The sequence below is a fragment of the Lathamus discolor genome, chromosome 2, assembly GCF_037157495.1.
Source record: "Lathamus discolor isolate bLatDis1 chromosome 2, bLatDis1.hap1, whole genome shotgun sequence".
Lineage (NCBI taxonomy): Eukaryota > Metazoa > Chordata > Aves > Psittaciformes > Psittacidae > Lathamus > Lathamus discolor.
In genome coordinates, this window is record NC_088885.1 from 64,108,427 (window position 1) to 64,120,926 (window position 12,500).

Here is a 12,500-nt window from a genome sequence, read left to right on the forward strand (position 1 = left end):
TTAATTTCTTTGGGGAGAGAGAACAACTTTCTCTTATTGTTGCTTTTAAAACTTCCTTTCCAATCAGGGGAAAAAAATACCCCAAAGGTATTCCAACTGCAACACACAATCCAATGTCAAAGCAGTAGGCTGATTTCTTTGCATTTGCAAAGATCAAGTGCTATTACTAGGTGAACTGCTGTCATGAGCATATACCAGGTTACAGCCCCTCTCTTCCACTACCCAAGTGCTGGAATTCCTGCAGGAGATACACATCAAACACTCCCTAGCTAACTCCCATAGCTGATGTATAGAGAGTAACTAAGTTGACAATATAGATTTTTACAGGGACAGCTAATTTGTTTTTGCAAGTTGTGCTCCTATTTATGCTTTAAAAGCAATAATCACTCAACTTTTCTCTCAATTTAAACGAAGTTTTCCACAATGTATTCAAATAGTCAACTAAATTAGGCTAGAAATGCTCATGCATCAAAGTCTCCTGAAGATGGATGATAATATTCAAATATCAGGTGTTGATTCCATGGAAAAGAAGTTATTTGAAAAGGAGAAATGGCAGTTAATCCAAACCTGATAAACCAAGCCATGATCTAGGACATAGATTTTTACCACACACAAAAGAAAAGCTTTAAACTGATAAAGCCACATAATGCACACTCTTAAGACTATAAAAATAATGTATACAAATCCTGAAGCTGAAAGGTATCTACATGACAAAGAACAAGATTTGGGGCTAGAATTACATTTCTTTCATTTCTTCTTTTGCAAGTATAATGAATTTCAATAAAAGGGAAAAAAAAAAAAGAAAAAAGAAAAGGAAAAAGAAAAGAAAAATACTAAAAACATGAAGTTGTGAACCAGAGCTACTTTTCCATCCACTGTCTGTTTTTCAGTAAGGACCCACACATAAATATGCTCCACAGGTCCAGTCCAGGAGGTTGAATGAATAGAACTACTGCCTGTATTGCATCATGTAACCCTGAATATGGCAAACTTAAGCCCCACAGGTAGCACACCCTTCATCATATGTCATGTCTTCTACTTTTTACCAGTAGGGTTACACATCTTCTGTAAAAGAAAGAATGTCTCTCCCAGCACCATTCCAGCTTCCAGCACTTGAAACCCAAACCCTTTAAACACCAGCCTCTCTACAAAGCACAGCTGAGTCTATGTTCACACCCCACAAGGCAGCTGAGGGAAGAACCCCCAAGCTACAACCAGCTCAGGTCAGCTCCAGCACCAGCAGAGATGAAGTGACATCACATACAATCTCAGCAGAGAAGAAACAATTAACAGATCAAGTCTACCACCATTAAACAGCTAAAGTAGCTTACAGGCCTAAATTAATACCCTGTGTGACACTACACCAGCCTCCACAAAAGCAGCAAGTTGCTTAGATACACCTCAGTGTTCGCTGCATAATCTAGCATACCTTCTTAGGTATTCTGGAGCCGTTACAACTTTTATTATTTTCAGAGCACATGTACAGAGCAACATTGATAACAACCAAAAACCCATTTGCAAATTCTGAAAGATTACTAAACGAGCAGCCACACAAAGTCTCACATCCGAGATAATCTCAAAACAACATATGCAACTCCTGAACCACTTACCTAAATGAATTTTTGCCTTGCATAGTATTGTGCAGCTAAACAGAAGAACCTAATTTGTATCCTCAGCTGAAGACTGCTGTTATCTGCAGAGAAGATATAGTTCAAAATATGCAAAGCTAAAGCTAACTTGGCTTTCTTTCACATCACTATGTAGAAACAATTTTATCATACACCAAAAAAAAAAAGCCAATATACTGATTCCCAAGATACTCATAACACATGCTATGGCCACTGAAAGATTTCTCTAGATTTTTGTATTAGAAATGCTCTGATGGCACAGGCCTCCAGACAAATTATGATAAACAGCTTCTCACCCATTCCCACAAATATCCACCTCTCCTTTCTCTATCGCATTAATTACCAGCCCTCATTTCCAAGATGCCTCACTACTTCCTTCCCTCACTCAACGTCACTGGCTCACAACTACAGACTCCATCCTTATCAGCCCAGAATACCCGCTTCTGTCGCCTACTCATTAATGTTTATGACAACCACGTGCCTTCCCCCTCCCTTCACACAGGCCTGCCTCCCATGCCTGCAAGGGATCCCATGCAAACATTCACAGCTCTAATTCACTGCTCTCCCTTATCTCTGAAGGGAAAGTAATGCCAACATCCAGAGCAACACCACGCTCGTCTCCCTAGGCAGGGCTTAAGGCAACTCATTTGGTGTACAAAATGCTTTAGAACAGCCTAAATAAATAAATACCCACACACAGGAAAGCTTATAGGCCTTGAAAATCGATACAGAAACATTCAAAATGTATCAAAATGTGGTTTAGTTTATAAGGTGGCAACATTGTTGCTAAATAGAAGTAAAGAGTCTGTTTAGCTTTAAGTATCAACAATGTAACCGTTTTGCTATTTTTAACAGGAACACTCACAGCTAGATTAGGTGGAAGCATTTTCTTCTTTCTTCTTTGTTAGAATTAAGTACAATATGCTCTCACCAATCTACAACATTCACAGATAGGAAAACAGAATCGACACTTGCAGTAGCCTTACAACCTTTCAGGAGAAGTACTGTGTCTGTCCTCACACAAAGACTACAATTAATTTTGTGTTAAAATATTCTAAATCCCCCTAGCTTATCTATTTTCCCCTACCAAACCCAAACACATCAATGCATTTTAATCAAGGAAAGGTCAAGGTATCAGGCACAATAGCACCCTACTTCAGGCTTCACAAATAGTTTGTGACAAATTTCATATTATGACAGTGCAGGTTAAAAAAAAGAATCAAGATCCGTTGGTAAGTTGGAAAGCTTCTTGCTACATAGAATAAATCCAATCAAGAGAAAGAAAACTATTCCAGACACCATATGCCTGTGTCCTAACGTAACTGATAGCATCTCACAGAAAGCAGCTTGCATGTCAGAAGCTTCCTTTTCATTACAAGTTTTCATGCTAGTATTTCCCAATCATAACTGTAATAGAATGAGGGAGTGTAACCTGCTCGAGCCCCCATATTTCAAATGTCAACTCTCTCCTTCAAACGTTGTTTGACTTCTACCTTTCTCACAAAATTTGCTAACACACAAGGTAAAAAACAACAAATCATACAGCAATGGTTATACTGATGCTCCAAGTGTTGTACCTCAAGTTACCTCATAAGGTGACAAACAAATAAAAGCAGAAAAACAAAAACTTAAAAAAAAAAATCATATTTTCAATTATGATTTCCACTCTATGAAGCTAAAAAAAATAAGTCCTTCTCACATTTTCCTTTCTACCTTCCTAGATCTTCATTGATAGGAAGCTTTTACATATACCACCTCTTTCACCTATCACCTAAAAATCCAGCAGTTACAAAATTTGCCCTTTTCTTCTCTGCTAATTCCTTACAACACACAACTCGAACACTGCCACTCAGCTATCCACAACACATTGTAAAAGCTCTTCTTGCAGCCTGGTAAATCTCTGCTGCACTTATGCTCTGCTAGCCCGAGACCATGGCCATAGTTATTCTCACCACAGTTACATACAACAAGACACTTTATTGTGCAACAAAGTACATTGGCTCGAAGACCTTCTTAACTGAACAGCACAGGTCAAAGGAGGAACTGCTTCTTAGATTGTCTGAATTTGGTTTGATGTGGTTTTAGGTTAGGTATGAGTTCTACTAGCAGCTCAATGACCACACATCCTAGGGTAGGCTTGTGAAGTGCAGTTCAGAGCTCACTGCCAAGCCCATATTAACTAGGACACCTTCAAGGAATTCCATCCCCTTTCAGGACAGTCATGAGCAGAACAAGCAGTTGTAGCCAGAGACAAACCACAAGAACAACCCCTTCATACACCTCAGAACTACAATGTTAGAGACCACATACCTGAAACTCTTCCTTCAAACAACTCCCAACCAACTCACCACCAGCCCCCTACTGAAAGTAGCAGGGCAGGTTCCTGCCCCAGTTAAGGCAGGTGATTCCCATCACCCCACCCAAGGCATATGTGCTGCTCCTTCCCCACAGCAATCAATCTTCATCCATCTCCTGTCTCACCTGCTGTTGCTGCCCCTTTTGCTGGGACTGCTCCCAGGAGAAAGTTACAGGATATTCTAGCTAAAGCCTGTAAAATGCATTTTCCCTGTCTCAGTGCAAGCCCTGCAAGGGTCTCGCCTCCCACCAGCACAGCACACCTTCCATCTGAGAACCACTAATAATTTCCTAGCTGGCCCTACTTCCTCTCTCACTGCAGATCTTATCTCTGAATATGAGAATACATCTTTCCATTTAATTGGAAATAGTCCAAACAAATTTGAAGACAGCTAAATTGTATTCCCCCTCTTTAAATCTTAAGAGTTTTGTCACTAAGTTATTAATATTTTGAAATGTTTCAGGTACAAAACCATTAGATACAAAAAATGTATCTAATAATTCACATAATATATGCTGAATCCTATGGCAATGATAAAACTCAACCTATGTGAACTCTCACATTGAGCCAAAATCAGGAGTTTTTTTTATTTACACTAACAGCAAGTAAAACTTCAGTTTTTAGTGTTGATGAATATTAATGGCTTTTGTGCAGGTAAATGAAGTGTACCCCTCCTGTCCAGTTTAGTTTTCCTAAAGAGTGGCAGATGCCTGTGCCGGAGAAGAAACTAAACAAGAAAAAATCTGCACAGAAAGTAAAATGGATCACAGTTTTGGTTTCCTTTAAATACAGAAATGCAATGACTGGGCTTCTTTTCCAAGCAGACACTAGACAGCAGCTCTAAATATTTTTATCCAGCATAATCCATGTATTATTCCTTTTATTTTTCCTTTTTCTACAAACAACCTCACACTTTCCTTTTTTGAGACTTCAAAATAAAGACTTTCATGCTGATAACTTCAGTCATGCAAAGTTCAAAAATAGTATAAATGCAGAACATTAAGAATGGAAATCTAAATGTACATTAATTGCAATCAGTACTCAACAAAAATCTTATCCTCAATAATCAAGAAAATTAAGAGTATGTATTTATTAAATCATGGTCAGAACCAGGAAATTAGGACTGTATTGCCTCTTCTATCTCCATTTACAACTGGAAAGGATAACAAGTGATTATTTGTTCAGATTTCTATTTTGCTCTAAAGTAGGCCAGCCAGCTCAGCACTTTTCTTAAGATTATGAATACTTGTCTGCCCTACATATGGTATAGGCTAGAACCAATCAGATGAGCTGAAATATGCAACAAACCCATTTGTTTTCATGTCATTCATTTCCAGCTATGAAGAAGAACTGCACAAAGCAGGTATAAAAGGATCAGTTTTTAAGTAGTTTTAAATTTGTCTTTATAACTTTCATAGCTCACTAAGAGGTTCAATGATTTCCTCACTATTGGATTAATAATCTAGGTTCAATAATAATTTGTTATTCACTAATCACTCTTTAACAGCTTGTTTTCTCCGCTAGTTTTCATTTCATGTTTGTACATCAGTTATCTCATACAATAACAAGAAAACTTAGTACTGTCTGTTTTCAATAGACTTTCACAGTACTAGGACATTCAGGATGCAAACATGCTCTGCAAGTAACCTTAAATCAAAACTTTTAAAAACATATGAAACAAAAGAATCCCTCAAATTTCTAAGTTAAATACTTCTATTTGTTCTCTCCTCCATACAAGACATCCATTAGAGTTTTGTTGCTCTTCAGGAAAAGAGAGGTTAAATAATAGAAAGCTGTTTTCTTAAGTTCAACCCAAAATAGCAACGTCTTTAAACAAAGTCAGTTATTTGGAAAATCCCAGTTGCGGAAAAAGTTTTGCTTAAATTGATTTTAACTTCTTTTTCTTAAAGTTAACTAGTCTGGTTTTCTAGAGCTGCTAAGCACTCCTAGATCAAGCGGAGTAATTACATCAAAAATATCAGTTAACTCTGAAAACAGAAACGTTTACTCCTTCCTTCTACTTTTAAGACATAAACATTGCCAAACCATTAGTAAGGCATTTCTGTCAGATTACACTACCAAAACTATTAGTAGGCATCAGCAACAAGGCAAAGACAAAACAGATAGAAAGTTACAAAGCAAGTTCGTTTAAAATTAAGACAATATGATGAGTATTCGGATGTACGAGACATAGCATTTTTGCAACAGAGGAGAAGCATACCTTTCATTAGCTGCAGAACCTTGATGTCAGATGGCAATATAATCCAAATGGGTCTCAGCAGCATTTTCCACAGTATCCTCAGATTTCTGCAAGAGGCTCGTCCACTTCTTCCAGAAGTTATATATGAATCCAAATGGTTAAGACATTCAGCAGCTGTATGGTACAGTTCATACTGTGTTAGCCACCCCTGAAGAATCCCAAGCTGTATTCCACCACTCGGAGAATAATGCAATATGGCACCTATCACACACTGATATTTTGGCAACCATCCCATTTTCCCTGACGACCATGTTTTGACCTGTTCAAATAAAAGGAAGAAGTGTTAGTTCAGCACAGTAACTCTGCCTCACTGCTCAGCGACTAACATACAAATATAAAGTTACATTATTCTGAATAATTTCAAATACATATTTCTTCACAATTTAGGCACATCCTAAACTCAAAGCCTGGTGACAGCACTTCACTTTAAAAACATCACCAGGCTGAAGAGTAACAGAAGACGCTTTAAGAAAAAGGTTTTCATATTTCTCTACACATTTTACAGTCTTACATTACAGAAAGCATTGAAGTGACAGGAAAGGAAGGTAATATGAAGGCTTTTCAGCTGCCCTGGCAGATATTTCAAAACTCATGAAAGAATAAGCTGATAAAAAAGCCCCAAGTAACAGGAATAAAATTCTTCAAACCTTTTGAAGGAAACATATGAGGATGGTGGATATAGTGATCTTTTCTTCCCTCTTTAGCCCTGGCTCAGCATTCCCCCAAGGAATCTCCACCAGCAGATGTACTACTACAACCAGGACTTCAGCAACAAGCATCATTGTTGACACTTGGCTGGCTGAGCAAGGAGCAAGCCAAAGGAACTAAACCCATGCCTGTCTATACTGGTACTCCTGCTGTGCCGCTCCTTCAGGAGTACCAACAGCAAATTTTTACTTAGGTTGGGAAGGGGAATATGAGGAATGGAAAGAAAAGTTTGAGCATTCTGCACTGGAGGGAATAACAATGTGAAGAACAGCGTTGGGTCTACCAAGCTGGAGAGGCGGAAAGGGAAAAGAACAAACTTCCACACCAAGGATGACAAAGAGGAACTAGAAGAACCTCTTAAGGACAGGAAGATGCTTGCGCACAGAGATAAAGAACAAGAAGAAAGGTTCATATTGATGGATGCACAAGAATTTTTGCTAGAAGCTCTGTCTGCATAACTGACTAACATGAACGTAGGGCAGAACACAGAAGAAAAATTTTAGAAGAGGGAACAAGAAGAAGTTTCTACGTTTGCTTTACATCAGGAGAAACCTGAGCTTATTTACGCATACATGAAAAGAAAGATCCTGGCAAAAGATTTTTTCATGGGAAATGCAAGCAAACATACAGGTAGAAGAATAGGTGGAAAGGGACCAGGAAAAAGGAGAACGAGTGACAATAGAAAGCGGAGAAGTAGAGACCTCAGAAATTCTGAAACAGATCTAAAGTCGGAGAGAGACAGTTGTCAAATTAGGACAAGAAAATAAAACAGGAAAAGGAAAGTAGTGAACTGGGATGAAAAAGGAGGAAAAGTGGCTGTTGTTACATGGCACAGAAAAATGGAAGGGGAAATAATAAGACACTAGATTAATCAAGATAATTAAGCAAAGTACAAAGAGCACTTAAGTAAGTTTTCTGAAGTTGTGATGCTCACTCTAGAAAGCGAGAATACCAGAAAGAATGGAACAAAACCCAAGGCGACTACTGCTCTTTCAAATGGACGAAGCTGCGCAGGAAAGGCCAAGCCTGGACTGACCCTTCCCACTCTGCCGCTCTGCTATGATCAATGCGTTAGGAAGAACAAAGTCCTCCCTTTAGTCTCTCCCTTCCTAAAACTGTCCCTCAGCACTTCTGCGCACCTTGCTCCCCTGGGATGGTCCCACAGCAGCAGTGTGTGACTCTCTGTGGGGTGTTCCCGGTCTCCTGGCCCTTGCTGGCACACAGCAGAGTACCCCTTTCGCCCTTACTGAGCCTTGCCAAGCTACGCAGCACCCTCTCCTTGGTCAGGGCTCCCAGTACCCCCTACAAACCCAAGAAGTTTTCCGTGTCTTCAGCTTTCCTCTGTCCCAACAACTCTCAAAAACACTGCCCGACGCAGAAAGCTCTTTGAGCCCACTTCCCTCCTCTCCCCCCCCCCAAAAAAAAAAAACTCAAAAAAGAAATAAACCACTAAAACGAAATACAAAGCAAGCACAAGGAGGAGGCAAGACCCCCCTGAGAAGTGTCCCCCAGCCTACATTACCGCAGCTAGGGCGGAATGGTTGCCTTACCCTCCCCAAAATACCTGCATGTGCTCCGAGAAGTACAAAGAAAAGGCTCGCTGGCCCGTAGCTCCCCCACTCCCAGCCCAGAGGGCAGCTTGCGAGGAGGGAGGAGCGGGGGGGGGGCAACGAGGGAGCCGACGAAGAACAATAACCCCGAAGTCCGAACGTACCTTCGCCTTTCTTTAAACTCTGAAACCAGATTTCCTCACGACCCTTGGCGGGGCCGCTCGCTTTTAAGCGGCGGGAGAGCTCGGAGAAAGTTGAGTAAATCTCTCTGGATAAAGTTGCCGAAAATGAGATAACCCGGGAGAGGAGGAGAGGGAGAGATGGAGAGTTCATCCGAGTTTCTCCTTTTGTTCAAGTTGCCCGAGCAGACAAAGAGCCGGCAGCGGCGGCAGGTCCCCCGCGGCCCGGCTCCCCCCTCCTCACCCGGGCGCAGCCGGGGTCCCGCACACCCCCCAAACCCCCCTTCCCGCAACTTTCCGCCTTCTCCATCCCTCCTCCTCAGCCCCGTCCCCGCCTGTGGCGCAAAACTTCCCTCGAACTGAACCTCCCGGGAGAAAAAAAAAAAAAAAAGAAGAAAAAAAGAAAAAAAATCATTCAAGGCGGGGGGGTGTGGGGGGGGGGGGGGTGGAGGTGGGGGAGAATGGGGGGTGGAAAGGGAGAGAAACATCTCTCAAATCATTATTTCCGGTAGATGCACCTCTTTGTTTGGATTCCCCTGACTGTCAGTGAGGAGAAGCCTCTGGGTATCTGGTTTCGGTCAGTTTGATCTCCCGGAATGAGACGGGCAAACGCAGGACATAAACAAAAATAAGTTTAAAAGAGAAGGAAAAAAAAAAAAAAAAGAAGAAGAAGAAAAAGAAAAAAAGGAAAACCTCCGGAGTTGCGAAACGAACTCTTTTTGCATGGACACGGGAAGTCTATAAATAAACAACTGAAGGGGAATTTGGGAAGATTGTTGCTTCTCCTCCCCCTCCCCTTCGCACTTTTCCAAAGACCGTAACAAAAAAGCCCCCCGAAAGCTCCTGGCCACGGCTCCGTGCCACCACCAGCTTCTGGCATCCCTACCTGTTGCGTACAGCGCGAAGACGAGGCCGACCGCATCCGTCCCAAAGAAACAAGAAGGGAAGGTGGGGGCCGCCCGCAGCCCCGCGGCCCGTCACCTGCCCTCCGGCCGTCCCCACGGGGACACCCGCCGCGGGCGCTGCCGGCAGCCACGGCGCGGCCCCGGGCGGAAACCGCGGCTGCCCCTGTACCCTTGCCCGCCCCGGCCCGCAGGCGGCCGTCGGGGCGCCGAGGTCCCCGCCGAAAGTTTGGCGGGGCTGGGCGGGGGTGCGCGGCGGCCTCGCACCGAGACAAAAGAAACGCGGAGCAGAGCTGCGACTCACCTTGAAGGGAGGGAGGCTCAGAGGCACCTTCCGCCTCAATTCTCCTCCTCCTCCTTCCCACTCTCCGGCCCTGAGGCGACGGCGGGGTCGCGGGACCGGCTCATGCTGTGGTCGGGCGCCCGGCCCGGCTCGGCCCCGCCGAGGGTCCCTTCCCCGGCGCAGAACAAAGGCGCGGGGGAGCCGCACCTCCGCCCCGCGGTGCCTAACTTTGTGGTGCCCGTCCCGCACCCCGGCGTCCCGGCCCCGAGCGCTGGGAAAGGCAGCGGGAAGCGGGGCGGCCGCCTGGAGCGGGACCCGCACGTCGGGGTGGCGGGGCCGGGGCTACCGGCAGGGCGGGAGCAGTGGCGGGGGGGTGCCGACGGGGAAAGGGGGAAAGCATGGATCTGCCGCCCTTTGTCTGCACGTGTGTGCGTGTGTGTGTGCACACGGTGTCTGTGCTGGCACAGGCTCGGGGCAGCTCTGAGTCGTGTATGTGTCCCCCCTCCCCTGAGCCCCAGCCATCAGGCTGCCGTGCTGGAGCAGGCTGCCGTGCTGGAGCAGGCTGCCCAGGCCTGAACGATGTCCCAGTTGCAGCTTGCTTTTTGAGGGGTTGGTTTTGTTTTGGCTTTTTATGGGGTTGTTTGTCTTAAAAAAAAAAAAAAAAAAAAAAAAAAAAGAAAGAAAAAGAAACCTTGAAGAAGTTACCAGGAATAGGTAATTAATAGCAGCCCATACCCAACATGGTAGGGCTAGTCTTCCGAAGTCAGAAACCAGAGGATGATCCTCAGATGTGGGGCTTTCTAGAAGGAAAAACAGGATGGGAAGGGCACAGCATTTAGCCTTTGGTGTCCTGCTGCCACCTCCTACAACCGCTGCTTACCTACGTCCCTTCCTATTTACCTTCAGTTCATTCTAGTTTCATGCTAGCAACCCAACTTGTCTTTCTTCCAGCTCCTTTCCTCCGTGCCCATCTTCACTAGTTTTGAGGCTTACTCAAACCAGCCCCTGCTACCCAATGCCATCATCCTTAAAGTAAGTCTTGTTCCTCAAAACATTTTGCAACTCCCCATGCAGGATCAAGCTTTCAATCCTCCTGCTCCACACTGCATGCTCTGTACATTGCTCTCAAATATTGCCATTCTATGTTCTGCTTCAATGTACTTTGCTGTTGGTTTTCAGTCGAACAGTATAACACCAGGAATGTAAAATGCCTCCTTGTAGTCATTCTTCTTTACCACTCCTTTTACCTTCTTCTGCCCTTCTTGATTGTATGCTCTGGAGCAACTATCATAAAACTTGTACAATTTCCTCCTAAATTATTTTCTATAGACTGTTTCTGCTTTCCCTCCATTTCTGACTGATCGTAGCTCTTTATTCTCTCCATCTACACTATTTCCATTGTTGCTTTATCCATCTTTCTTTTCCCTCCTCTTCACTTTTTTTTTCTTAAACCTTCAATTTTACAGGAGGAAGATTAATGTTGACTGCACCATAGCCCTTTCATTACTTCCATTCTTATTTTCTCTGCTTTTTGCACATACTCTTTTAGTAATGCACATTGATGGCCAGCCAACATGTACTCTTCTGCTAACACGTATACAGTTTTTTCCCAGATCTTTCCCAGTCTTTTCCCTGGATCTTTCCCAGATGGGACATCTCTACCTTATTACTTCATTATAAATGACCAAGACTAACTAACTGTTGGACCAGAAGCCATCCTTTGCATAAAGTCCCAAAACAATGACCTGATTACATCCAATATACACAAACAGAAGATAGTCACAGCTGATATGTAGCTGAAGAGCTACCTGAGCAACAACGAGAAAAATTAGAAAAATTAATTAAAAGGGCAAAAATATCAGAAATATTGCAACAAAATTTACCGTGTCTTAAAGAAGAGTTTATTTGATGGATAGAAGGCCATCTGCAGTCAAGACAATAAAATCTGGTTAAAGTCCCTTTGTGGTTCATTGGCCAGGTAAAGGCAAGTATTAACCGTAAAAAAGGAAAACATAAGCAGCAAGAAAAAAATAAGCTATTGATGACAAGTAACATTAAACAGAAAATGAATCATATAGAAAATTATTCGGAAAAGATAAAGACATAGAAAGAAATTTTTGTCTTTGGAAAAGACAGAAATATAGAAAAATCCACATCTGAAATGGGTGGAATTCAAATAATTTTACCGTAAGTGAGGAATGAAGCACCTCCTAACAATGCTCATAGGCCTGTCAGTAGACATAGTAACATTTGTAATTTTAATGATACAAAATGTACTGCTAACAATACCTGTGTTCTGTAAGTGGAAAGATAAATATTACACACAGATCACGGCCTACTCTTTAGTCTTTGGGCAGCACGTAGCTCCAATAAACATTAAATCTTTAACCCCAGATGCCTTGCATCCATGGAATCAGAAAATATTTGGTATTTTATGTCACAGTGATGCTCAGTTTAATAAATCCTGGAATGTCATGGAAATTAGGGGAATCTATTACCAACATTGTGCCAATTCAAAAAAAAAAAAAAAGGGTGAACCACATGACCCAGATTACAATACTCCATTTTCCTAACACTTGTCCCTTAAAAAATAGTGGAAAGCCTGACACAGGGTTGAACTCGAGAAGAACTAAA

The 12,500-nt window shown here is 42.7% G+C and overlaps 1 protein-coding gene across 1 annotated transcript in view; it reads right to left on the reverse strand.

Moving 5' to 3' along the window:
- The window catches only part of LOC136009037 (uncharacterized), a 258,826-nt gene extending 248,218 nt beyond the window's left edge, over window positions 1-10,608 (reverse strand). The window contains exons 1-4 of the mRNA XM_065669123.1: window positions 10,602-10,608; window positions 10,315-10,511; window positions 9,888-10,208; window positions 6,206-6,503 (exon numbers count right to left, since the gene is read on the reverse strand). Coding sequence (XP_065525195.1) covers window positions 6,206-6,503; window positions 9,888-10,208; window positions 10,315-10,511; window positions 10,602-10,608 — 823 coding nt within the window. The remainder of the gene's footprint in view (window positions 1-6,205; window positions 6,504-9,887; window positions 10,209-10,314; window positions 10,512-10,601) is intronic.
- Window positions 10,609-12,500: the final 1,892 nt, after the last annotated feature.